At 45.5% G+C, this 25,835-nt stretch overlaps 1 protein-coding gene across 1 annotated transcript in view; it reads right to left on the bottom strand.

The window, feature by feature from the left end:
* Positions 1 to 3,394: 3,394 nt before the first annotated feature.
* Positions 3,395 to 25,835, bottom strand: part of ZNF398 (zinc finger protein 398) — a 31,579-nt gene continuing 9,138 nt past the window's right edge. The window contains exons 3-6 of the mRNA XM_049642060.1: positions 21,322 to 21,448; positions 20,660 to 20,773; positions 10,971 to 11,084; positions 3,395 to 9,643 (exon numbers count right to left, since the gene is read on the bottom strand). Coding sequence (XP_049498017.1) covers positions 8,490 to 9,643; positions 10,971 to 11,084; positions 20,660 to 20,773; positions 21,322 to 21,448 — 1,509 coding nt within the window. The 3' untranslated portion in view covers positions 3,395 to 8,489. The remainder of the gene's footprint in view (positions 9,644 to 10,970; positions 11,085 to 20,659; positions 20,774 to 21,321; positions 21,449 to 25,835) is intronic.

The following is a 25,835-nucleotide window of genomic DNA, read 5'->3' as shown; positions in this document are numbered from 1 at the left end:
AGAGGATGTGGGAGAGGCCAAAGGAGAGGGCATTCATAAATGCCAGAACATTTATATGTTGTGATGGGTCATTTTACGCATCAACTTGGTCGGGCCCAAGAATGGCCGGATGGTTGGTAAAACCTAATTTCTGGGTGTGCCTAGGAGGGTGTTTCCAGAAAAAAATTAGCATTTGAATTGGTAGACTGATTATGGAGAAGATACCCTCATCCAAGTCATCGAGGGCCTGAATAAAACAAAGAGGCAGGGGAAGGGCAGATTAACTCCTTCCTTGAGCTGCGACATCTATCTCCTCCCGCCCTTGGACATCACCTCTCCGGGTTCTTAGGCCTCTGGACTCAGAATGAATTGCACAACTGGCCTTCCTGGTATTCCAGCTTGCAAGTGGCAGATCATAGGACTTCGGGACCTCCGTAAATGCATGAGCTAATTCCTAGAATGTATCTCCATATACCCTTTTAGTTCTTTCTCTCCGGAGAATCCCATCACGTGTCTATCACTTCCTAGGTATTCCTGCTGCCCCCATGCACTCCATGCCCCTTCAACAATCACAAGCTTTATTTGAGGAAGGGAACCTCCAGATTCACTCAGCGAAGCCAACAGGGTAACCGGATTTGCACTCCTATCTCGGTGGTCTCCCCACGCCTAATTTACCAAAGCAGGCTTAGGGCCTACAGTGTAACCCACGGGAAGGAGAACAGAGCAGCGGCAGGTCCCCTCACCCGCTGGCGTGTCTGTGGTGACAACTTCCTGTCTTCACGTTAGGCTCTAGTGCTGCCAACCTCCAAGGAAGGGTAACCTGTGGGTGTCAAAGTTGCTGATATCCTAAGTGTGACTAAAAATCAGGCAGGGCTGGGGTGCCTGGGTGGCTTGGTCGGTTAAGTGTCCGACTTCGGCTCAGGTCATGATCTCACGGTCCGTGAGTTCGAGCCCCGCGTCGGGCTCTGTGCTGACAGCTCAGAGCCTGGAGCCTGTTTCAGATTCTGTGTCTCCCTCTCTCTCTGCTCCTCCCCTGTTCATGCTCTGTCTCTCTCTGTCTCAAAAATAAATAAACGTTAAAAAAAAATTATAAAAAAAAAAAATCAGGCAGGGCTTATGGAGGGGCGGGCACTGCAGGGCGAGGCGATAAAGCTCCGGCTACTTGAAGAGGCAGAGTGCTGATGGCAGGGTCACAGAAAAATGTTTTGTATTCTACAGTTTTAAGGTCAGTTTGCTCTCGCTAATGAGTTTCCAACATACTTGCCCTTTCAGACCCACCTTTACCAACGTTTTTATTCAAACTTCAGTGTGCGCGTGCATGCACACACACATTCCCTCTTTCTCACTAACTTCTGAGAATTCCTGCTTTGCAGAAAGTTTAGAGAAAATACTTTTTCCCTCCTGAGTTTATTCTCAGCCTACTTCAAGTAGGCATTTCATCACCTTCTTTACAAGTCTTGGCACAGCAGATGAGTGAAGTTCCCTGGCTCCTCTTCAGTTCTTAATGACTACGGTACTTTGCTCAGTGTCAGTAAATATGTGATTGCTTGGGTGCCTGAGTTAGCTACTCAACAGTTCTACTGCGACAGGTGTCCAGGGCTTAGAAACTCTGTGCATGCAGAAGACAGGTTTTGTGTTGGTAAATTAACAATCGCAGTATGTTCTCTTGAATCCTCCCGACGGGCGTCACTTCAAGTGTGGATTTGATTATTAAAAATGGTCAAAATTCATTCCAAATGAAGTCCAGTGCTCCTATACTGGTTTTCCTAAATGCGACAAATAAGGTGTGAAACCCCGTATTATTGTTAAAGCCGAGCCGGTAAGGACATCACCAAGATCCCTTTTCATTCTTCATCAAACTGCTAGTGTCACAATGCGAGTCAGGGTACACTGCAGGCATCGGAACGGATCCCATCTGGGCTCGTCCGGTATGCTGACAGTGTGTCACACACCAGGTCTCTCTGGCCAGAGCCCGCAGTGGGCGCAGCGGAGAAAATGCGGCTTTTCCCGCGGCCTCTAGAGGTCCTACCGACTGCGATCAGTCAGAACTTTTTCAACCACCATGCCCATAGCCTTACTTCCTACGAAATTAGGACGGCCCGTTGTGGATTCAGTGACCCTTTATGAATCTCCGATCCACAGCTCCCTGCTCCAGTAAAGCAGGCTAACTGCTCATTTCCAGTCCAAGAATTCACTTTCTTGTTCTAGGATCTTCTAAACTTGCAGGCACAGTAGAATCGCGTGGGGGGGAACTTAAAAAAAAACAAAACACCCAGGCTCCACCCCAGGAAAATTAGATCATGCCAGGGTGGGCCCTGGCACAAATTTATTTTTTAAGGTCCCCGGCTTCGTCTCACGTTCAGCCGAGATCAAAACAGTGTGCCTGTCTCCGCCTTACAGGATCACCCTGTGGCAATGAGCATCCCGAATTAGTACTTATTGGCTAATAAACATGGGACTGATTGAACTATTCTTGTCCATTGTTTTTATCCTGCTGTTTACTCAGTGAGCTTGGCTTGTAGATATTGTTTTTCTTACACAATTTTTTTACAACTACAATTCAACGCCAAGAACTGCCTTATGTAGACTGCTTTCTGTACTTCCTTGATTTTGAATTCAGCCTGTTTAGCCCGGTCTCTCCAGTAATGTGCCTGCCTTTCTAATTTGTTTCAATTCCTCATGTACATAAAACTGGTTATCTGGCATAAGTTGCTGGTAGAAGTGAACGCATTATATAGGTCTGACACTTTCTGCATCAAGCTTTGTTTTCAGTCTCTGCTCACACATACTGTTCTTCCCACTGCTTCCCAAATTGCCGTCTTGGGCCAGCTTCTCCCCAGCACGGGCAGGCAGACTGGAAGCGAAGAAACAACCGCTGCCTGGCCTTGAGCGAAAAGATGCACCAACAACATCCAGGAAATTGTTTAACTGGTCAACAAGTAATTCTGCATCAATGTCAACACTTTCGTAGGCCTGCAGTATGTTTCAAAGTGCTTTCAAAGACCTTTCCTCATTTGAGTGACCTATGTAAAGTTAGTAAAGTGGGCATTATCCTCATACTAGGAATGAGAAAACCAAAATGAGATTGAAACTCTGGCCTCCTGACTCCCTTTCCAAGAATTTTTTCATTACAATTAGCCTTATTCTTATAAAAGCATTATAGATGCTGGACATAAAGTATTTTACATTACAAACATGGGGAGGAAGAACCACTTTCCAAAAAGAACCACTGAATGGCCCCAGTACCCTAGATCCATCATTGTTATTTTGGTATGCCTTCTTTTTGTTTTCCTGTGCTTTAAGTAAAATGCAGTCGAACGTGTATTTAAAACAAAATGTTATAGTTTTGCTGGAATTTTGTCAGTTTGTATGGCTTTGGAGTAATTATAATACGGTTAGAATAGGAGTCTAAGAATGCATACCTCTCCATGGTGTTTATTCTACTGTGTCAGATGCAATCTCTCAACAGGGCAGAATCTGGGGAGAAACCAGACAAGGAAAACAGGACCCAGATGTAAAATGTTAAATTCCACGATTTTGGAGTTGGAAGAACCATCATGTTCTGTCTGCATATTAGAATTAGGAAGATGAGACCTACAAATTAAGTGGCTTGCTCCCTATCAAATAGTGTTCAGCTTGGCCAGAATCCCGTTTTTAACTCCTGCTCAGGTGGTCTTTCCACTGGATGATTACGCACTGAACACCCATGTCCCTATCAGCACGTGGCCCGTGAGGGATACCAAACAGGATATGGCCCGTGTTCTTGGTTATTAGCTCACTTTTTAGACCAGTTTCAAGATTTTACAGTAAATAATGGCTTTGCTATTAAAGCCACATAGCTCAATGAGACTTTATCAAATGTTTCAAATGTACCTGGCAGTTTTTGAGAGCATCGCAGCACACTGCTTCTGAGGCTTCTCTGATTGGGCCATATCTCTCTGCCTCCTTTAGTGGTTGATTGGCCCTAGGGGTGAAATACTTTTTTGTTTTGAAGAGACAACTTGACCTAGCTGACAGAAGTCATTGTGTATGCGTATATATAGGATCATGGCCAGAGTTACACATTTGAAAAGAAACTAGAGCGGGGCCAGAAAGGGAGGAGTTAACACCTTAGAAGGCAAGAGATTGCTCACGTTGCAAGATACGTAAATAGTACCTTCTAGTTCCCTTATGGTGGGGACAATAAGCTCTGGTCTCTTAAAGTCCTAATGAAGTAGACGTCTTTGAAACAGAGACTGTCCCCTGTCCTGGTGGTGCCAGAAATACAACCCTGTGCCACCGTTTGCCCATTCCCAGGCCCACAGACCCTGGTGCAGGAAGCACAGGAGGTTTCCTCCTGACCACAGCTGACTGAACCAAGATGAACATGCAACCCAAGGGCAGCCAATCCAAGGGTTGGCTGGAAACCTGTGTGACCTGGTATAGAAAGGGGAGCTGGGCCACATCGCATGCTTTAGAATCTGAAGAAAAAAAAGAATCAGAGCCACGTGGGGTCAAGGTACACAGAAACCTGTGGGAACCAGGAGGTACAGGAAAGACAGAATACAAGAACAGGTTAAACAGAAGCAAAAGACGGCGGTCAAAAAGCTGAGACATCAGGCAATTAAGTGCTTCTGTAGAGCAGCCCAGACTTAGGATCGTCTCTCCAGTCGGTCCCGTAACCTTTCTGGATAGTTTCCCTACTGACCCCTGTGTTGGCAGGCTCTGAGCTAAGCACTTCACACAGGCTTCCTTTTCCTCTAAGCCCCAAACCCTCTTGAGACCTAGATGTCTTTCCATTTTACAGATAAGGAAACTAGGCTCATGATGGTTACATAGCATATGTTATGATATTTCTGATGATGCTAGGACTTGAATACAGGTCTGACTCAGAGTCTGTGCCCATTAAGCTCTACTAACCCACGTGTGTCCTTCAGTTAAGGCCCTGTGCACTTCCCCCTCCCCCTCCTCCCCTCCCTGCCAGTTTGACCTAACTTGAGGTTCTTTTGCTTAAAGAACCTGGTACTTCCCTACTCAAAGGATGTCCTATGTATAGACCCTGTGAGTTTGTAGAGTTAACGGAACAGGGTCAAAGCATCCACCAAACACACAGAAGAAACCTATCTGATGATAACAGAGTTCCTCGTCTATAAGAGCCATTTGGGGAAAGACTTGCTTTGACTCATTGCTACTGAGCAGCCCTCAGACAGCTTTTTGTTGTCTAAGAAGCTTCGATATAGGGTGGAAGGTGGGGGGAAGGACCAGGGTGTTCTGACTCTCCTCGGAGAAAACCTGAGCAGAAACTGGGTTCTCCATCCCATGTTATGAATAAAGGAACCCAGGTCCTTTATTATCAACAAAGTTTTTGCGGACTGAGACAGTGAACGTTTGTTATTCCCCAGTAAGCAGCCATCTGATCTCATCCTGATTGAGATGGGCATGGTCACCCAAGTCTTTCCGAAACGCTCCAAAAAGCAGCCCAGCGGTCTCCCACTGGAACCTTGCAGTCTTAGTTACGTAAAGCACTGCTCTAGCCAGAGCCCAGCTACCGTGTTTCCAATACTAAATATCCAGCAGAAAGGACCAGAGTCTTCTTTCACTTTCTAGACAAGCAATCAACTTCCATTTATTTTCACACCTGTGGCTGAAACAGAGGCTCATCTAATGGTGACGATGAAAAACTTGGCAAGCAAAGAGTGAATCTGGTTAGAGTCAACATCTGGATCTACTTCAAGGGGATATGCCTATTTGTACGTGACATACCTCTTAGCCCAGGGGCAGACGGAGAGCACATTTCTGGGTTCTTGTCTTTCCTATCTTGTCTGGTCATGACAACCAATCCTCAGCTACTTCAACTTCAGTTAAATGGTCTCTCTCAAGAGCCCTCGATGGACCAAGTTTCTCCACACTCTGAAACCTTTCTGTTGGACTTAAGTTTTCCACCGATACATTTATGCATCCGCTCAGGAATCTTAAGCAAACAAACTCTAGGGCTGGCCCGGAGTTCTACCTGTTAGAGGATTGGTGCAGGGAAAGGAGACCAGAATGCACAATCGAAAACCCCTGGTGTGTATGGGGCTGAGGAGTAGAACACGGACTTCCATCTTTCTGGCATGGCCCTGCCCATTCCCTGTTATTCAGCTTCATGGCTATTGCCATGGCATTTGAACCACCTCGTTGATATTTGAACCGTGTTCAACTTCTTGCCAGAGCGTGGGTCCCTGCTGACTACAGTTCCTTGCAGAAAAGACTGTGGGATGTATTTGTAGCATTTTAACCCACAGGTCTCTCTCATTAACAAGCTCTGTACCCTCGTTAAATCTTTGAGTAGAGAGTTTCTGACGTTATCTAGACCAGCACCACACCTAATGTAGGAATCCCTTTCTAGCACACCCTGGCAAATATTCAAATCCTTCCAGAAAAGGGAACTCACCACCTAAAGGTAGTGCTTTGATTCTTGTCCCCTTTAATGAGACAAGGTTCAAACCAGAGCTGGATCTGACACCAAGTTCCTAGTAGGTCACCAGTGAAGCTGGAACCCTGGCTTTGGGAGCCCCAGAGCCCCTACATTTACCTATAGTATTGGTCTAGATTCTAACTAGAAAGCACTAATCCCAATATGCTGGGGTTCTTTTCATCAGTTGTCCTGGTTTGTTCTACACTGGATTTTCTCATTGCCTTCAGACTATAAGTTATGGCAGGGAATCGGGTCTCACACTCATTCTTAGATCTCCTGTGATCCCTGGTATTGTGAATGCCACAGAGCAGATGTTTCATAAATGCAATTGTCCTCTAAGGGCAGCATGTTCAGACAGAGCCTTCCCAGGAGCAAAGCTAGCCAGGGCAAAACCTTTTTCCTAGTGTGTTTATGCATAGCTAGGCTGGGTGAAGGCTGGGCTAGGTGATAAGGGAAAAATGGGTGCCTCCCTTATCATTTCATCAAGAAACTGTCCTAAGTACTTGCAGACCTTGTTTCCAGGCATCTTAGAAAGATTCAGGGGAAACGAGAGGGTAGGAATCAACAGCGTTACAGCCCAAGACTTAGGGCAGTCTCTTCCACCTCAGGCTCCCAGCCGGAATAAAACAAATCGAGTTCGGTCAAGTTTCAACAAGAACGTCTCTGCTTGGATTTGGGGGGTCTTATTTGGCTTCGCCTGGAGAGAAGCCAGAGTTAGAGATAGAATTTTGGCAGAAGAAATGAACCACGAGTTTTGTTAATTTCTTTGTTAATTTCACTTTTTTCCCCTTCCACCAGCCTCATCATTTTGCAGATGAAAATTTGCAGTCTGTACAGGGAAAGGGACTTACGTCCCACTGCAAAGCCACTTAGTAGCAGGACCACACTCTGACGCCCTCCTCTGACTGAATGATCTCGAGCACATGGGAGCCAAGGTCCCTAAAAGCAGAACAGACAAGAAGGGGCTGTCCTTGTCTGTACTGGTGCTTAGTGCTCAGGGACCCACAAAGCCCTTCAGCCTGCCCACTGCCCATGGGGAGAGCCAGAAGGGGCGCGCAGACACTGATAACTCAAGAAAGCTGCAGGAGAGCACCATCATCTCACTACTGAGGAAAGGAAAGCTGAGAGCCACGGGCACTTTCTGAAACTCCGTAACGCTTCTGGAAAGCGCCGTGATCTTTTCTGCTGATGACTGTCAAGAAGATGAGACAGCAGGAATGGAAAAACCAGCTTATTAGCTTGGAAATAAGGAAAATCTGACATAAATTTATATGTCATGGTTCAGGCACAAATTTCAGGCTGTTCTGTCATTTCTCTGGGCTCTCTAGATTTTAAAGCTGGGGCTAAGGACACTGCTCCCGCTTTTTTAACGAGGACCTCCACAAAGGCTCCTAGCAGTTTAAATGCCAATAAGATCCTGAACTCTTCAAACCAAACTATTCAAAGTCAGGAACTGTTCTCCTTAAGGAGCTTTTAAAGTCAGGCTTCTTGCTCCCCCGATATTAACAAAATGTATTAGAAGAATTAATCTAGGAAACCTAGGAAGGCAGTCTTGAATTCTCATCTCGGGAGAGGCAGTACATCAGCACAGGAGCAGATTTTAGCTGGTGTCAGGAAGGGGCGTACGCGACCCAGGCTCCAGCACTCCCTCCTAACAACCATCTCACCATCAAGGAATTAACCAGAGGTTCGGTGAGACATTCTCATGCCTCAGGATGGGCTTCGAACTTTGGAGGCTCTTCCTACCTAGAGCCACAATCATTATTACCTTACGACCCCGTGATGGATTACCAGAGGACAAATCTTGCTTCCTAACCTCTCTGCAACATTCGTATACAACATTCTTATACAACTTCTGCTTAGGTAATACTTTTGAAACGATCGGGATGCTGGGTCCCTTTCCAGGTCTTTCTGGGTTTCAGAGTGTGGTGTTCTTGTAATGTTGTCAAGTTCCAAATTCTGGCCTGTCTGTAGTCAAGTGTGTAAGATCCCAAACTCACGGACGTGCCACACGGCGATCACTGCAGAGGGCCCAGGGGCCAGTGGGCACGGAGAACCGCGAAAGGAGCGAGATTTACAAAACTCCCCCTCCGCTCCCTTCCCCGTACCACTGACTGGTCTCTAGACCTTCGGTGTTAACACCCAGGCCAGAAGTCTCGAGCCCAGTTAGGAGCGGCCCCGGGGGGTCGGGCGGCTGTCCAGAGGGGTCGCTGTCGCCCGCACAGCCCCCGCTGTGGCCCGAGCGCAGGTGGTCCTTGAGCGTCTGCTTGTAGCGGAAGCTCCTGCCGCAGTAGGCGCAGGGGTAGGGCCGCTCGCCCGTGTGGATGCGCTGGTGCTTCATGAGGTGGTGCTTGCGGATGAAGCTCTTGCCGCAGTGCGCGCAGCTGAAGGGCCGCTCGCCCGTGTGCAGCCGCCGGTGGTTCAGCAGGTGCTCCTTGCGCATGAAGCTCTTACTGCAGTCAGTGCACGGGTAAGGGCGCTCGCCCGTGTGGATCATCTGGTGGCGAATCAGGGCCGAGTGGCCATTGAAGTCAATGCCGCACTGGGGGCAGGAGAAAGGCCGCTCCTGCGCGTGCCCCCGCTGGTGCAGCAGGAGGCTGATTTTCAGGCTGAAGCTCCGGCCGCACTGCGCGCAGCGGAAGGGCCTCTCGCTCGCGTGCGCTCGCCGGTGGCTGGTGAGCCGGGCCTGGTCCGCGAAGCGCTTGGGGCAGTCGGGACAGGGGAAGGGGCGCTCGGTGCTGTTATGGACCCGGAGGTGGTAGGTGAGTCTTGAAGGGTGAGTGAAAGTTCTGGCGCAGTGCGGGCAGGTGGGGGGCGTGTCACTGGCGTGGGGCTGGGAGCTGCTGCTGAGGTCGGCCTGCTGGGGAAAGTGCTTAGGGCACTGGGCACAGGACAAGGGGTGCTCACCTGTGTGGCTGCACTGGTGGGTCAGCAACATGTCTTGGCTGAGGCTCTTGCCACAGTGGTGGCACGAAAATACCTGTTCCCCGGCCGGAGGCGGCAGGGGGTAGCTGCCCAACTGCGTGAAAGTCACTTGTCCCTCAGAGGCTTCGGCCAGGTCGGCGGCTGGACGTCCAAAAGGTGCCATGGACGCAGACGGCTGGCTTTTGAAAGCCACATCGGAAAAAGCGTCCTTCGCTGCCGGTGGTGGAGAAGAGAAGGTGACGGGAACCTCGGGGCACAGGGAGGCTCGGGCAAGGCCTTCAGCTTTGATGACAAGCTCCTCATCTGAAAGAAAGGACTCAGGGTCACCCCTGTCAACAGCCGTCTGATGGCAACTCCCGGCACAAGGCCTAAAAATGACACATTCGTCTACTCTTACTTCTCTTCGGTCGGCCAGATAAATGCTTCATGACTATTAGCTCTCTTTACTTTGCCTGAAAATCCAGTCCACATTTCTGGCTCTGAATCTTTGCTCGTTCTGCCCTCCCTTTTGTAGCCTCCATCCGTCTCTTCCCAGCTTCCCAAATCACACCCGACCATGTCACGCCAATCTTGCAAGGCCCAATTCCGGCTTCACAACTGGCTAGAGGCCGCAACTAAACACCTAAACTAAAACTAATGGATCTTCTCCAAACTCCTGATTTCTCTTATAGAAGTCATCCACCCCACTCACCCTGGAGACTTAACAGTGGGCGTGCCCAGTCCTGGGGCGGGGGGAGGTGTCCGATATAAATATCTGGAAGAGCACCAACTGGTATTTTTTATTTGTTTCCTAGAGTCTAATGGAACACAGGGCATAGAAGATATTTAAAACAGGCTGCATCGGGGCGCCTGGGTGGCTCGGTCGGTTGAGCGGCCGGCTTCGGCTCAGGTCATGATCTCGCGGTCCGTGAGTTCGAGCCCCGCGTCGGGCTCTGTGCTGACAGCTCAGAGCCTGGAGCCTGTTTCAGATTCTGTGTCTCCCTCTCTCTCTGACCCTCCCCCGTTCATGCTCTCTCTCTGTCTCAAAAATAAATAAACGTTAAAAAAAAAAAATTAAAAATAAATAAATAAATAAAATAAAACAGGCTGCATCAAGTCATATATATGAATGGGTTCCTTCTGACCTTGGGATTCTCTTCTACAATTCAGATGGCAAAATATAGATGGTGCTAAATCTCTGGGAAGGAAGCTATTTGCTGCTTCTGCCATCACTATGTCCCGCGGGGGAGCTTTGTCAACACTTGCGCCTCTCCAAGGACATTCTTGTCTCTATGGCTCATCTCCTCCCCCCGTTTTTGTTCTATCCTTTCTACACAATCCTCAGATGGTCTTCGGTCTTTCCTCATCCTCCTACTTTTGGTACATCCTGTGGGCACTTATCTTTCTCCCTCTAACAAATCAACTTTGTCTTTACACTTAAAAGGGTGTTTTCACACGTAAAATTCATCTTACTTTGATTTCATTATTTCTAACCTACTTGAGTGTGTCCTTTTCCCCCTTTCCCCAATCTTCTTCCCCATCCTTGCCTCCACAACACGCCCCCCCCCCCCCCCCCCCCCACCTGCCGCTTCCTCAGTCAGTCCTGGCCTGAGCAGAATCTGGACAGGGGCATCTCCGAGTCCTCACTCACCGGCATAGGCACCCTTGTGCGGGTCACTCTCCTTGGCCTCCTGTGGGGCCCCAACCTGGGGTTCTTCCTCTTGTTTGATCCAAGACAGAATATCTGATGTTGAAATGCCAGGCTCTATTTGTGGGGAAAAGAGAATGGCCTTCAGGGCTTGACTCCAAAAGTGACAATGATCAGGTTGGTGTGCTGAACACTATGTTTTGCCCAAATATTTATCTCCAACTGGAAAACCAAAACTAAATCAGCCTTTGAAAAAAAGGCATACATCTAGAGAACCTGATTTATGTATTTTTACATGGTATACCGAAACCTATTTTCTTTCTTTTTATTTATTTAGTAAACTTTCACTCGTGGCCCCAAGATCAAGAATCGAATGCTCTGTCGACTGACCCAGCCTAGCATCCCTTGATTCACTATTTTCATTTTTTTTCAATACAGTATGAGTGCCCTAGGCACACCCACATTTCTAGAATACTTTTTAAGTTTATTTATTTTGAGGGAGAGGGCAAGTGAGGAGGGAGGGAGGGAGAGAGAGTGAGAGAGAGCGAGAGAGAGAGAGAGAGAGAGAGAGAGAGAGAGAGAATCCCAAGCATGCTCCACACTGCCAGCGGGGAGCCCGACACAGGGCTCAAACCCACACACTGTGAGATAGTCATGACCTGAGCCAAAACCAAGGTTGCCCGCTTAACCGACTGAGCTACCCAGGTGTCCCTCACTACTTTCATTTTAAAACAAATCAGTTTTTACCTTGGAGAGGACACCCTGACATAACCTAGAATCAGTAGTGCTTTCATTTTGTTAGCACTCTTACTTCCAAAATGTTTTCACCTTCTCTCACAGCTTTTTAATGAAATAATAAAGTAGGGAATATTTTCTCCATTTCGGTAGAGAGGGCCCCCAGAGGTTAAATAAATTGCCAGTAAGGAAGTATGTATGGTGAAATGCCATATTATCAAAGGTCTGCTTTAAAATGTAGCAGGAAAAAGGCAGAAGAAACAATATTGACCAACAAGTTTTTCTTAGATGTTAATTAAAAAACAAATACATTCCCAGAATTACAAACTTAGGCCTATTTAAACACAGATCTGACTCCTCAGAAACATACTTTTCAGGTTCTCAGTTCTAGGCTCTAAAAGATCATAGTACTTTAAAAAATTTAAAAAAATATATTTTTTTAATGTCTATTTTTTTTTTAATTTTTTTTTTTTAACATTTATTTATTTTTGAGACAGAGAGAGACAGAGCATGAACAGGGGAGGGGCAGAGAGAGAGGGAGACACAGAATCTGAAACAGGCTCCAGGCTCTGAGCTGTCAGCACAGAGCCTGACGCAGGGCTCGAACTCACAGACCGTGAGATCATGACCTGAGCCGAAGTCAGACGCCCAATCGACCAAGCCACCCAGGCGCCCCAATGTCTATTTATTTTTGAGAGAGAGAGAGCAAGCAGGGGAAGGACAGAGAGAGGGAGACACAGACTCTGAAGCAGGCTTCAGGATCTGAGCTCTGAACTGTCAGCACAGAGCCCGATGCAGGGATTGAACCCACGAACCACGAGATCATGACCTGAGCCAAAGTCAGATGCTTAATCGACTGAGCCTCCCAAGTGCCCCTAAAAATATTTTTTTAATGTTTATTTTTGAGAAAGAGACAGAGTGTGAGGAGGGGAAGGGCAGAGAGAGGGAGACACAAAATTTGAAGCAGGCTCCAGGCTCTGAGCTGTCAGTGGAGCCCGATGCAGGGCTTGAACTCACGGAACGCGAGATCGTGACCTGAGCCGAAGTTGGATACTTAACCACCTGAGCTACCCAGGTGCCCCAAGATCATATTACTTTTGCCTATTAAATGATACAGCTCATTGTTCCCTGAACCCCCAGGAGAGGGAAGAATAGTGTTTCCAAATCCCTCAGGCCTAGTGGATTCTTCTGGAAAGAAAAAAAGAACAGCCTCCAAACGCTTTGCACGTAACATGCCTCATTTGGTCAGTACAGAAACAGCTGTGCTTGCTATTTGAGCCAAGGCCTATATGGCCTTTTTTGGCCTAAAAGGACAAGCTGGCAAGCTGAGAAGGTACAGAGAGTAAATTCAAACTATACTATTTCTCAAAAAAGCCTTGTAGGTAGGTTCTGGTTTTATTTGTAGCAAATGAGCAGAACTCACTGTTCTGCCCAGTGCCTTTAAAATCAGTTAGAGTCCACTGAAATTTGGTGTGCCTAAAGCAGAAATATGACGTGGACAAGACTAAGGCCCCAAAGACTCTCAGGTTATGCAGCAAGACCAGGAAAATACAGGTTCTAGTGCACACAGCAGGTTGCCTTTCCAACTTCCTGCTTTAAACTACAGGCTGAAATGTACTAAACATAGTCCAACCATATCTTTTTTTCTTCCAGATTTTATACCCACACACATATATGGAAAAGAGCAGGAGGGGACAGACTAGGTGTAACGAAGAGGGTCTTTTTAGACATCCAGAGGATGAACTATTCATCAAAACTACGAGACTTTTAAAACAGTGCTTTAGAAACCTCTGTGATTCAAGTGGTTTTGACTTTTTTTTTTGCGGGGGGGGGGTGTAATATATTTGATGAGTTTCAATCCATTGCTCAAATTGTGCCTTCTTTGGCCAGTGGGAGCCTCTTCAGAGCGGCTCCATGTCTTTTCATATCATCAGACATCTAGTTTCTTCCATTTCTGGCATGACAGACTATCCCAGGTTCATCCTGGACATTTCCTGTTCCACGCACAATCACTGATCTGAGAAACAGAATTTAGAGACCGCAATCTGGATGATGAGGATGCCAACAGTTAACAGGTTGTTGTTACTTCTCTTTTTTCAATGGACACAGCTATTGAAATACATACCTTTTAGAAAAAATGTCATGAGTTTACATTCATATTCATGATTCATATGTAAGATTACACGGCTTTCATTAAATCCTTTCATTTTATACTTGTATCTTTTCTCCTTACCTTGAAAATTTTGGTTCCTAATGACATTAATATAATCTTTGCTTTATCTGAAGACGTGTGTCAAAATAATAGCAACGTTATAAACAAAAATATGAACTTGATTTAAGATTATTTTGTGACTCTTTTATATATCCTCTAGGGATATATAGTTAAAATATTATGTTTTATTTATTAAAAAACTTTTTTTTAATGTTTATTTATTTTTGAGAGATAGAGACAGCACATGAGTGAGGGAGGGGCAGAGAGAGAAGGAAACAGAATCCGAAGCAGGCTCCAGGCTCTGAGCTGTCAGCACAGAGCCCAATGCAGGGCTCAAACCCACGAAACACCAGATCATGACCTGAGCCGAAGTCATATGCTTAACCAACTGAGCCACCCAGGCACCTCAAATATTATGTTTTAAAGCCATTTGAAAGAAATCTATTTTATGTATTTATGTCACACATGAATTATATAGTTTAATTATTTCAGCCTATGCTTGATTTTTAAATTTTAATTGTTTTTTTTTAATTATATAAAATAATTACAAGGTAGTGCGCTTGGGTGGCTCAGTCAGTTAAGTGTCCGACTTCAGCTCCGGTCATGATCTCACAGTGTGGGAGTTTGAGCCCCGCGTCAGACTCTGTGCCGACAGCTCAGAGCCTGGAGCCTGCTTTCAATTTGGTATCTCTCTCTCTTTCTCTCTCTGCCCCTCCCCTGCTCATGTTCTCTCTCTCAAAAATAAAGATAAAACATAAATTAATATACAGAGATCTTTCTCATTCCTTTCTAGAGCTGTACTAGGTAGCTATACCATTGTTTATTCAAGAGTCCCCTACTGATGGGTATTTGGATTCTGTCCAATCTTTTGTTAGCAGCTAACCATAAAAGTTATGGAAGGGTAAAAAAACAACCCAGTTCTCCACTTTATTAAAACCCACTGGCGCCTGGGTGGCTCAGTCGGTTAAGCGTCCGACTTCGGTGACAGTATGGCAGCTGCCAGCCGGGCCACCACAACTTTCAGAGCACATTCCTCACAGGCCTGCAGAGTCCCAACGGTGGATACTTACAGAAACAAAATGAAAGTCAAATCGTAGGTTCATGCAAGCAGCAGGCTTCGGAAAAGCCAGAGAATAGAGAAAACCTGAATAGCAATGAGGAGGAAGTCAAAAAATGCTGAGGTTCTAGGTCTGAGAGGTAGTTAAAAATAGAAAAGCTGATCACAAGAAAATATAAAAATTTAACGTCTACACCAGTTAAATATTATTTTAACTATGAGGAAATTGGAGTGTGAGTGTGAGTGTGTGTGTGTGTGTGTGTGTGTGTGTGTGTGTGAAACAGGTAAGGACCCATGCCGTCTGAAAAGGAGATGGAACCTTGAGGTTTGGGGATATATACAAAGGTGTTATAAACTGAGTTAAAAATGGTACATAGATCTGACTTTTTAAGGAGACAATGAACAATACTTGATACATGAAACAACCATTGGTAAAAATATAAAAACTTTCTTTTAAAACTTTTCGTGAGGGGCGCCTGGATGGCTCAGTCGGTTAAGCATCCAACTTCGGCTCAGGTCACCATCTTGCAGCTTGTGAGTTCACGCCCTGCGTCAGGCTCTGTGCTGACAGCTGGGAGCTGGGAGCCTGGAGCCTGCTTCGGATTCTGTGTCTCCTCTCTCTGCCCCTTCCCCTTTTGCACTCCATCATCTCTCTCTCAAAAATAAATAAACATTAAAAATCTTTTTTTAAACTTTTTGTGAAACAGGTGTGGAACGGAAACGTTGCCAGATGAATGTGTTAAGTATTTGTGTGAGTTAAAACCTCAGAGTTTTATCATTCCCAGGATGATTCTTGTTTTCAAACAGGATAAAGCAAAATCAAAGGGGTATCATACTGGGATGCGCCTTAATCACTGAGTTTGTATAGGAAACGATGGCCTCACTGGACTAGGGTCAGCAGGCATCAACAGGGGCTAATGGCAATGCACCTGAAACCATGACCAAGGAGATCTCCCCAGAGGTGTAAGACTTAGAAACGAATTTGTTTTACTTTTGGGTCATTTTAGAATCATTGCTTGAGTTCATGGCTTCTGAACTAGAAGAAGGACAAAGATAATGGACTTTCAGTAATTATTCCATTGGAACTTCTTGGGTAGTTTTTCTCCAAAGAATTGCAAAAACTTGGGAGTTCAATATTCAAACCGTTAGTGACCAAATAATGGCCATGCCCCCACCCCACCCCCCACACAGCTGATCTGCACTTGGCCCTAATAATAGAGTTAAAGAAGAATTTCAGAAAATCTCAAGATTTTTCTGTATTCTCCCATTCACCACTCTTCTCTACTGATTGTATGGAATTTTATCCAACACATCAATAGGTATCCATGACCATTGCCTAGGGAGGTATAACAATTTCTCTTTCCCTTCATTGGATTCAGATGATGGTGATAGGGACAGAATGTAACATTAATTCCAAGATATTTGGCCATAAAAAGGAAGGGGACTCGCATGGTACCATTACTATCCTCAAATCCATTCTAGCTACATATTTTTATTATAACGCACAGTTCTTTCTAAAGCTCTAAAATGTAATACAATAATACATTATGGGCTTTATTTTATGAGAAATATGGATAAAATCCAAATTATTTCAGAAGATTAAGGTTTCTAGAAGTCCATCAATTATTCCAATATAAATACACTGACAATAATAAATTATACAATGTGTTAAAATTGATTAAAAAAATTTGTTTAGGGGTGCTTGGGTGGCTCAGATGGTTAAGCATCTGACTTCGGTTCAGGTCATGATCTCACAGTTCATGAGTTAGAGCCCTGCGTCGGGTTCTGTGCTGACAGCTCGGAGCCTGGAGCCTGCTTTAGATTCTGTGTCTCCCTCTCTCTCTGCTCCTTCCTCATTCATGCTCTCTCTCTGTCTCTCAAAAATAAGTAAAAGTTTAAAAAAGTTTATTTTTAAGAAAGAGAGAGACAGAGTGCAAGCAGGGGGAGGGGGGAGGGGCAGAGAGAGAAAGAAAGTGAGAGAGAAAGAGGGAGACACAGAACCCGATGCAGGGCTCGAACTCACAAACTGAGATCAAACTGTGGCAAAGTTGGATGCTTAACCAACTGAGCCACCCAGGCACACCTAAAATTGATTTTTAAAAATATGATGTTGCTTTATGGAAGAAAAGCTGCTTGCACAAAAGTAAAAAAGCAAACAAACAAAACAAAAATGATTAGTGTTTCCATTAGAACAAGATGAAAATAGGATTTAAATGGTTAGAACTCTAAGGGAAGAGGGGTGCCTGGCTGGCCTAGTCTGTAGAGTATGCAACTCTTGATCTCAGGGTCATGAGACCAAAGGATTGTGAGTTCAAGCCCCATGTTGGGTGTAGAGATTACTTTAAAACAACAACAACAACAACAACAACAACAACAACAACAACACCTAAATGGAGAATAATCTATCAAAAAGGTATTTTATTAGTTATGTCACTAAAGTGGCCTAGAATGAGTACCTCTGCCTAGTATTTGTATGCACCCTAATAACCAGTTTATTCTCCACTGAAAGGAATTGGGATTTTGCGTGTGTGTTAGGAGCAGAAAACTCTGCTGGGCCTGCGTTAAGGCAACAGCCTGAGCCTGCCTGTCGTCAGAAACGCCTGTTGCAAGGTTTACGTCCCTACACCAATTGGAAACTTCCCCCAAATGTTAGGAGGGCTTCGCCTGGCCTAGTTGTTTGTGCAGCGGAGGTTATGCGGAACGTTTCTTTTCCTTCTGGGAGTCCAGAACTTTGGAATATGCTAGGCAGAGGATGCCTATGTGACCAGCTCGCAGTGAAACCCTTGGATGCTAAGTCTCTAAGTTTCTCTGGGAGACAACATGCTGCGCATGTTGTCACAACTCCCTGCTGGAGGAACCGCGTGTGTCCTGTGAGACTCTACTGAGAGAGACTCTCTACTGACAGAGGACTCTGGAAGGTTCCCCTGGTTCCCTCCAGTCTTTGCCCTGGGCACCCTTTATCTTTGCTGGCTTTGCTCTGTATCCTTTTGCTGTAATAAACCTCAGCCCTAAGCATGACATTATGCTGAATCCTGCGTGTCCTCCTAGTGAAGGACCGAACCTGGGGGTGGCCTTGGGGACCCCCCAGAATAGACTGGAGCGTATTTTTTTTTAAGAAAACAAGTACTGAGGCAGTACTGGAAAGACACAGGAAACCATTTAAAAATCATCTCACTTGCCAAGTTGACAATTTCAGCAACCAACAGAAAATAGGCTTAAATGAATGAAAAGGCATGAATATATGATTAAATCTATAAGGGGGGAAATATAAAGGATTCTAAAGTAGAGACATCTGAGGGGGTTTTAAAAATGCTATATATTGATCTGCCCAAATAATATGAAGCCTGTCCTCAAGTTCTAGTAAGTACCTAGGTTGATAATCACCAATGTAAGCTAAAACTGTACGGAATCAAACCAGAGCATTAAAGAAATTCAATGGTTACACTGTTTGTTAATTTTCCGTAAACACGTATTAATACATTTGGTTGACCACCCACAAATGGAGCCTTAAAAACCATGATAAGGGGCGCCTGGGTGGCTCAGTCGGTTAAGCATCCGACTTCAGCTCAGGTCATGATCTCATGGTTCGTGAGTTCAAGCCTCGCGTCGGGCTCTGTACTGACAGCCCGGAGCCTGGGGCCTGCTTCGGATTCTGTGTCTCCCTCTTTCTGATCCTTCCCTACTCGCGCACTCTCTCTCTCTCTCAAAAATAAACAAACATTAAAAAAAAAAAAAAAAAAAAAAAACCATGGTAAAAATAGAGAAACTGGCAGCTAAATGAAATTTTCATATATTATTATAAAACCAAATTATTTACACCTTTTCCATTCATCCTCAAAAATAAGATGACACACTGATTTATACTGGTTGAAAACTATGTTAGATAGCCAATAACATCAACTACGGCATAATTTCCAATAATTTCTGTAATCGAGTCACCCATCTTTGTGATATGATTTTAGATTCATTACTTAGATCCATGATATAAAGGTTCATCAAATTCAACCTGTTTGATTGCTTAATACCACCACCCACAGAGACTGTAGAATAACATAATGTGTGGCAGATATATACATTCTTCAAAATTCAGAGACTGTCGGGGTGCATGGGTGGCTCAGTCAGTTAAACGTCCAACTCTTGATTTCAGATCAGGTCATGATCTCAGTTTGGGAGATAAAGCCCCACGTTGGGCTCAGTGCTGACAGCGTGGAGCCTGCTTGGGATTCTCTCTCCCTCTCTCTCTCTCTGCCCCTTCGCCTGTTCGCATACTCTCTCAAAATAAAGAAACAGACATTTAAAAATAAAAAACTCAGGGCTCCTGGGTGGCTCAGTCGGTTAAGTGTCCAACTCTTGGTTTCGGCTTAGGCCATGATCTCATGGTTCGTAGGTTCGAGCACCGTGTTGGGCTCTGAACTGTCAGTGCGGAGCCTGCTTAGGATTCTGTCTTTCTCTTTCTCTGCCCCTCCCCTGCTCTTCTTCGTACTCTCTCTCTCTCAAAAGAAATAAATAAACTTAAAAAAATATATATTGAACTCTAGGCTAATGATATTCATACTGAACTACATATGGGGAATTTTTTTTTTTTTTTTTTTTAAGGAGAGAGAACTCAAGCAGGGGAGAGGGGCAGAGGGAGGAAGGAAGAAAAGGAGGACAGGGAGGGAGAGAGGGGGGAGAGAGGGAGAGAATAAATGAATTTTAAGCAGGCTCCAAACTGAGTGCGGGGTCAATCCCACAACCCTGGGATCATGATCTGAGCCACAATCAAGTGTTGGGTGCCACGCCAACTGAGATGACCCAGGCGCCCCTATGGGAAAATGTACTGATGTGTGTATTGAACTGGAAATACACTGAAAATAGGATGGGTTGATAGGGATGCAGAGATGGATAAATACGTGTAAACTGTTAGTGACAGAATCTAGGTGGTAGGTATCTAGGTGTTCACTGTAAAATTATTTCAACTTTTCTATTTAGAAATTTTCATAATGAAACATTAGGAAAAAAATAGTGCCCGGGAGAGGGGGTGGGTTCCAAGAAAAGTTCATCTAATAGAGTGGTCTGAAGGATGAACTTTCTGTGAGCTTTCTGTCCAACAAAGAACGAAATGGTGAGCTTTTTCTGACCGCAGGGGTGGGACTTGAGACAAACAATACAACTGTACTTGGCTGAGCAGTCTTTGCACACAACAGCAGGCAGCTGCCAACCAAATAAAGTAGGGAGGGCTCATTAATGACAGCTGGCTCCCAAACCAGGTGAAGTTTGCCCAGGTGGCCATCATTGGGCTCCGCCGGTTAAGTGCATCTCTGAGGGACCCTGCAGACGCCCACCGCCCCCCCACCATTTCTGACCCGCCCGGTGTATATTCACTGAAGCCACTTCCCTCCAGGAAAGCATTACCGCTTCCCCTGCCATCTACGGATGTTAATTTTACCAGATAATTAGGTGTGGGAACCTGTCACGGAACACCATGAATAGCCCTCAGAGGTGAGGTAGTCGTGGGGACAGGCCACGGACTGGCAATCTCTAATACTCCCTCCTATTTAAGTGTCTGAGGGTCACGCGTTACTCACGGTCTAGCTGATTGAGATTGGAGAGGCTCTAGAAGCCCCAAGCCCTGCTTACTTAGTTCTGAGCCATCGTCTCTGACCAGGAAGGGGAGACAAGGAGGGGATCATCTCCTCTCCTACTTACCTTCACTGGGGTCAGTGGGAATCTCACTCTCCTCTGGTCCTGCCTGCTCCTCTGTGTTATGCTCTCCTTCCGGCTGAATCTGAGATAAGACATCAGGTTGATTCATGGCATAATCTAGGAGAGGAAGAAGGAAAAGGAGATATGACAAAGAGCTCAATGAGGATGACAACTAATTGCCATTAAGGCTGAATTGTAGGCTTTGAGGTCCACAGTCCCAGGGAAGTTGTTTCAGATTCTAGAGCACTCCTCCCCTTCCATTCCCCTCCTGTACGGATGACATCTCTTGGGAACGCACACGAGAGGAGAGGTGATGGGAAAGGCATGTGTGCTACTTTAGCACTGCCCACCTGCTGCTTTCACTGAGGAAGAGGGACAGTTGCCTCAAGGGGGAGAACAAGGCCCTTTCAACGTGAAGAACACCTATGGAAACCACTGCAACTGGGAGACCCCTAACCCTGAGCTTCATTCTCCATCCGATGAACTGGCAGGAGAGATTATGATTTCCTACTTGTGAAGGGTGAACTGGAAATCTCTGGCTTGCACCTAGAATCTGAATTGTGTGGGGACAGAGGGAAAATGAGGACCACTGGAGGGAAAGGGACTGCTCTAAGCCCCCGTGGAGCTGGGGTCCCCTCATTCAAAAGGCGCCAACTTAGCCTCACCCATGGAGATAAGAGACTCGTAGTTGCCCTTCATGATATTCTTGTAAAGCTCTTTTTGCCATTCTTCTAATTTTTCCCACTCTGGAGTGGAAAAGTAGATGGAGATATCATCAAATGTCACAGGCACCTGAAATTATAATCATATTGGAGTTAGTCCCTCCCACTGCAATTCAGTCATTTAGCCAATCTTACTAAGTGCCTACTTGTCACACAAAGACTGTGTGGGATGCAGGAGGGATACAGGAAAAACAGGGCACAGACCCAACCTCTAGGAGTTGAAGACATTTTCAAGGAGAAAGGCAATAAACTTTAGAGCGACGAGTTTTGGGAGGTTGGAGCACATGACTTGTAAACAGTCCCTCACGGAGAGAGGCACAGATGCAAAGCAGTATATAATTCACACAATACAACATGTTCTGAATACCCACTACGTACAAGCTTTATCCTAAGTGCCAAGATTACAAAAATATGGTTTCTGCCCAAAATAAGCATATGGTCACATTCAAATTGAAGACATGGACCAGAAATTTTGGATATCGAGCTATAATAGGGCTGGGATGAGTCTAGAAGAGATGGGGCTCTGGCGGGTTATTAACAGGCCTAATGGGAACAGGAAAAACATGTAAGCATGGAAGACCGGAGATTACTTTCAGAGAACAATGATGAAGCCTGCCGAGTTGGGAGCTCGGGCTTCATGTAGGGAATGGTCATATGCAGAACAGAATCCCCCCACCCTCTGGCAACGTTTCATCCAAAGCTAGGCACTTTTCCCTAGGTGAAAACTGGAAGGTTCTTCTGTAATGAAGTATAAGAGTTTCCTGGGGAATTTAAGGTACCTAGTATGGGCACTATCACCTCATTCTGGCATCTAGCTGGTCATAAGGCTAGCTCACCCTCCTGTCACTGGACAGCTTCCTGTAGTTAAATTCTGAAATACAAGCTAAGCACTAAGTGTCAATGCCCATTTAGCAAAGTCAGCCACTTGAACAAGAAAGACTAAAATGAGGGAGGAAAATGTGGAAGGAAACAAATACCCAGGCAACAGAATTTAAAAAACAAAAACAAACCACCACCACCTCCTAACTAGTATTCCCACAAAGATTTGAGAGATATTACACCACCCGTAAAATAAAAACAGGATGCTATAAGATCAGAGAAGAAGAAACATTTCTGGTATCTACTATACACACACACACACACACACACACACACACACACACACACACACACTTTTTTCCCAAAATTAAAAAATTCAATGAAGGGGCGCCTGGGTGGCGCAGTCGGTTAAGCGTCCGACTTCAGCCAGGTCACGATCTCGCGGTCCGTGAGTTTGAGCCCCGCGTCAGGCTCTGGGCTGATGGCTCGGAGCCTGGAGCCTGTTTCCGATTCTGTGTCTCCCTCTCTCTCTGCCCCTCCCCCGTTCATGCTCTTTCTCTCTCTGTCCCAAAAAAAAAAAAAAAAAAAAAAAAATGTTGAAAAATTTCAATGAAAACCATACATATTTATTTTCATAAACTTAACATACCCATTAAGAGTCAAAGGTCTATACAATACTATGAGGCAACTGGGTTTATTTTCTAATTGCTTCATTTTCCAACTAGAAATTTTGTTCTTTAGGGGCTAGAACTTTAAATTACTTACTTTACACTTGCTCAGCACCTGAAGCCAGGGTGAGGGCAAGTGTAGATGACATAATTGTATCTAATGTCACTACACAAAAGATTTGTGACACCTTACAACAAAAACACATGACAAAATAATGATTAAAAAAAAAAAGGATCAGGATGGGATTCTGGTTCAAGGCTATGAACTAAACACATATGTATCTTCCTTCCCTCCCTGAGTTCTACTGAAATGACAGTAAATAAGATCAGCAGGGACTAAATCTTTTTTCTTTTAATTTTTTTTTATTTTTGAGGAGGGGAGGGGCAGAGAGAGAGGGAGACAGAGAATCCAAAGCAGGCTCCTCACTGGGAGCACAGAGCCCAATGCAGGGCTTGATCTCATGAACCACGAGATCATGACCTAAGCCGAAGTCAGACACTTAACTGAGCCACCTAGACGCCCCATAAATCTAAAGCAATGCCAAGAATAAGGAGAAGCCATCACTAGACCAGAGTTTTTGATGAGTTTCGCACCGAGACCCAAACGATGGGCACACTCTGGGGTCCAGGGTGTAAGAGGAAGCCGCAGCTCCGCGACTCCGCGAAGGACAGACTGCAGTTGAAGAATCCAGAGATTTCCAAGCTCAAAGCTGGCAGAGACAATGAATGAGTGGGAAGAAAAGTGATTATGGGTTGCAGTTTGAAGGTCTATCTTGGGACTAGCAGGGACCCCTCCACTGCCCTGGCAGAGGGAGGAAGCGGCAGCGTTTACCCCAGAGCTGAAACGGCGGACATCACCTCTAAGGACATCTAACAGTCCAGCCCGCCTGGAGACAGCATGCACTTCCAGGGGGCATGTGATGACACAGAGTACCGCTTCCCTCCTGGTCTCTGGGTGATCCCTGCACCCCCTACTTGCTCCTCACCAGGGCACCTCAAAGCAAAGCCCAACTATGTCTAGCATCAATGGAGGCAGCTCTCTGCTGTAAAGGAAAGATCTTTTGGTTAAACAGACTCACACAGTGGCCGAGGAGACATGCCAGCTTCCTGTCATTAACCTATTAATCAGTTGAGCCTGTCACTTATGGATACACAACCTAGGTTTACTCAATATTAAAAAAATGATGCTGTGAGGATACACAAACACTACAAACGATCCTAGAAGAAAAGCAATGAACAGGGGCATCTGGGTGGCTCAGTCGGTTAAGCATCCGACTTCGGCTCACGTCATGATCTCACAGTCCGTGAGTTTGAGCCCCGCGTCGGGCTCTGTGCTGACAGCTCAGAGCCTGGAGCCTGCTTCAGACTGTGTCTCCCTCTCTCTGACCCTCTCCCATTCATTCTCTGTCTTTCTCTGTCTCAAAAATAAACAAACATGAAAAAAAAACAAAAACAAAAAAACAATGAACAAATCAAACACGCCTCTAATACATATTCCCAGAGACATTTGAATATCACATCCATTTAAATAAATTCAGGTTGCTTCAAAAAAAGGAGATAGAAATAACTATTCTTGAAAATTAAATATGTAATTTTTTTTAAATGTTTATTTATTTTTGAGAGAGAAAGACAGAGCGTGAGTGGGGGAGGAGCAGAGAGAGAGAGGGAGACACAGAATCCAAAGCAGGGTCCAGGCTCCAAGCTGTCAGCACAGAGCCCGACGTGGGGCTCGAACCCATGAACCATGAAATCATGACCTGTGCTGAAGCCGGTCACTCAACCAACTGAGCCACACCCAGGCGCCCCTAAATATGTAATTTTTAAAATAAAAATGAGAAAGGCTGGAAAGGAAGGTGATGAAACTCTAAAAAGATGAACAAGAGGCTCCTGGGTGGCTCAGTCAGTTAAGCATCTGACTCTTGATTTCAGCTCAGGTCAGGATCTCATGGATCGTGGGTTTGATCCCTGCATCAGGTTCTGCACTGACAGTGCGGAGCCTGCTTGGGATTCTCTCTCTCTCCCTCCCCCCACTTGCACATGCGTGCGCTCTCTAAATAAATAAATAAATATGGGGCGCCTGGGTGGCTCAGTCAGTTGGGCGTCCGATTTCAGCTCAGGTCATGATCTTGGCAGTTTGTGAGTTCGAGCCCCGCATCAGGCTCTGTGATGACAGCTCAGAGCCTGGAGCCTGTTTCAGATTCTGTGTCTCCTCCTCTCTCTGCCCCTCCCATGCTTGTGCTCTGTCTCTGTCTCTCAATAACAAATAAATGTTAAAAATTCTTTTTTAAATAAATAAACAAACTTAAAAAAAAATTTTTAAAGGTGAGGGGCACCTGGGTGACTCAGTCGGTTGGGCGACCAGCTTCAGCACAGGTCACAATCTCATGACTCGTGGCTTCAAGCCCCGCGTCGGGCTCTGTGCTGACAGCTCAGAGCCTGGAGCTTGCTTCAGATTCTGTGTCTCACTCTCTCCCTGCCTCTCCCCCGCTCACGCTCTCTGTCTCAAAGGTAAATAAACATCAAAAAACATTTTTTTTTAATAAAAAAAATTTTTTTAAGGCGAATAGGGGGTGCTTGGGTGGCTCAGTCGCTTAAGTGTCTGATTTCAGCTCGGGTCATGATCTCACAGTTCATGAGTTTGAGCCCTGTCGGGCTCTGTGCTGACAGCTCAGAACCTGGAGCCTGCTTCAGATTCTGTGTCTCCCTCTTTCTCTGCCCCTTCCCCGCTCACGCCCTTTCTCTCTCTCAAAAATAAACATAAAAAAATTCTTTTGAAATAAAAAACAGAAAAAGGTGAATAATAGGAAGGGAAAGTTAGAGACAAAGATCACAACCCACCATGAGTCAGATGGTAGTTCCAGAAAAAACAGGAGAAATGGGGATGAAATATTCTACAAACAGGATTATGGAAGAAAAGTTTCCAGGGCCGAACAAGACACCCATCTTCCGAATGAAAGAGAACACCAAGTG

Source organism: Panthera uncia, chromosome A2 (assembly GCF_023721935.1).
Source record: "Panthera uncia isolate 11264 chromosome A2, Puncia_PCG_1.0, whole genome shotgun sequence".
In the NCBI taxonomy this organism is placed as follows: Eukaryota; Metazoa; Chordata; class Mammalia; order Carnivora; family Felidae; genus Panthera; species Panthera uncia.
Note: the sequence above shows the minus strand (reverse complement) of the source record. Positions and strands in the feature narration are given on the sequence as shown.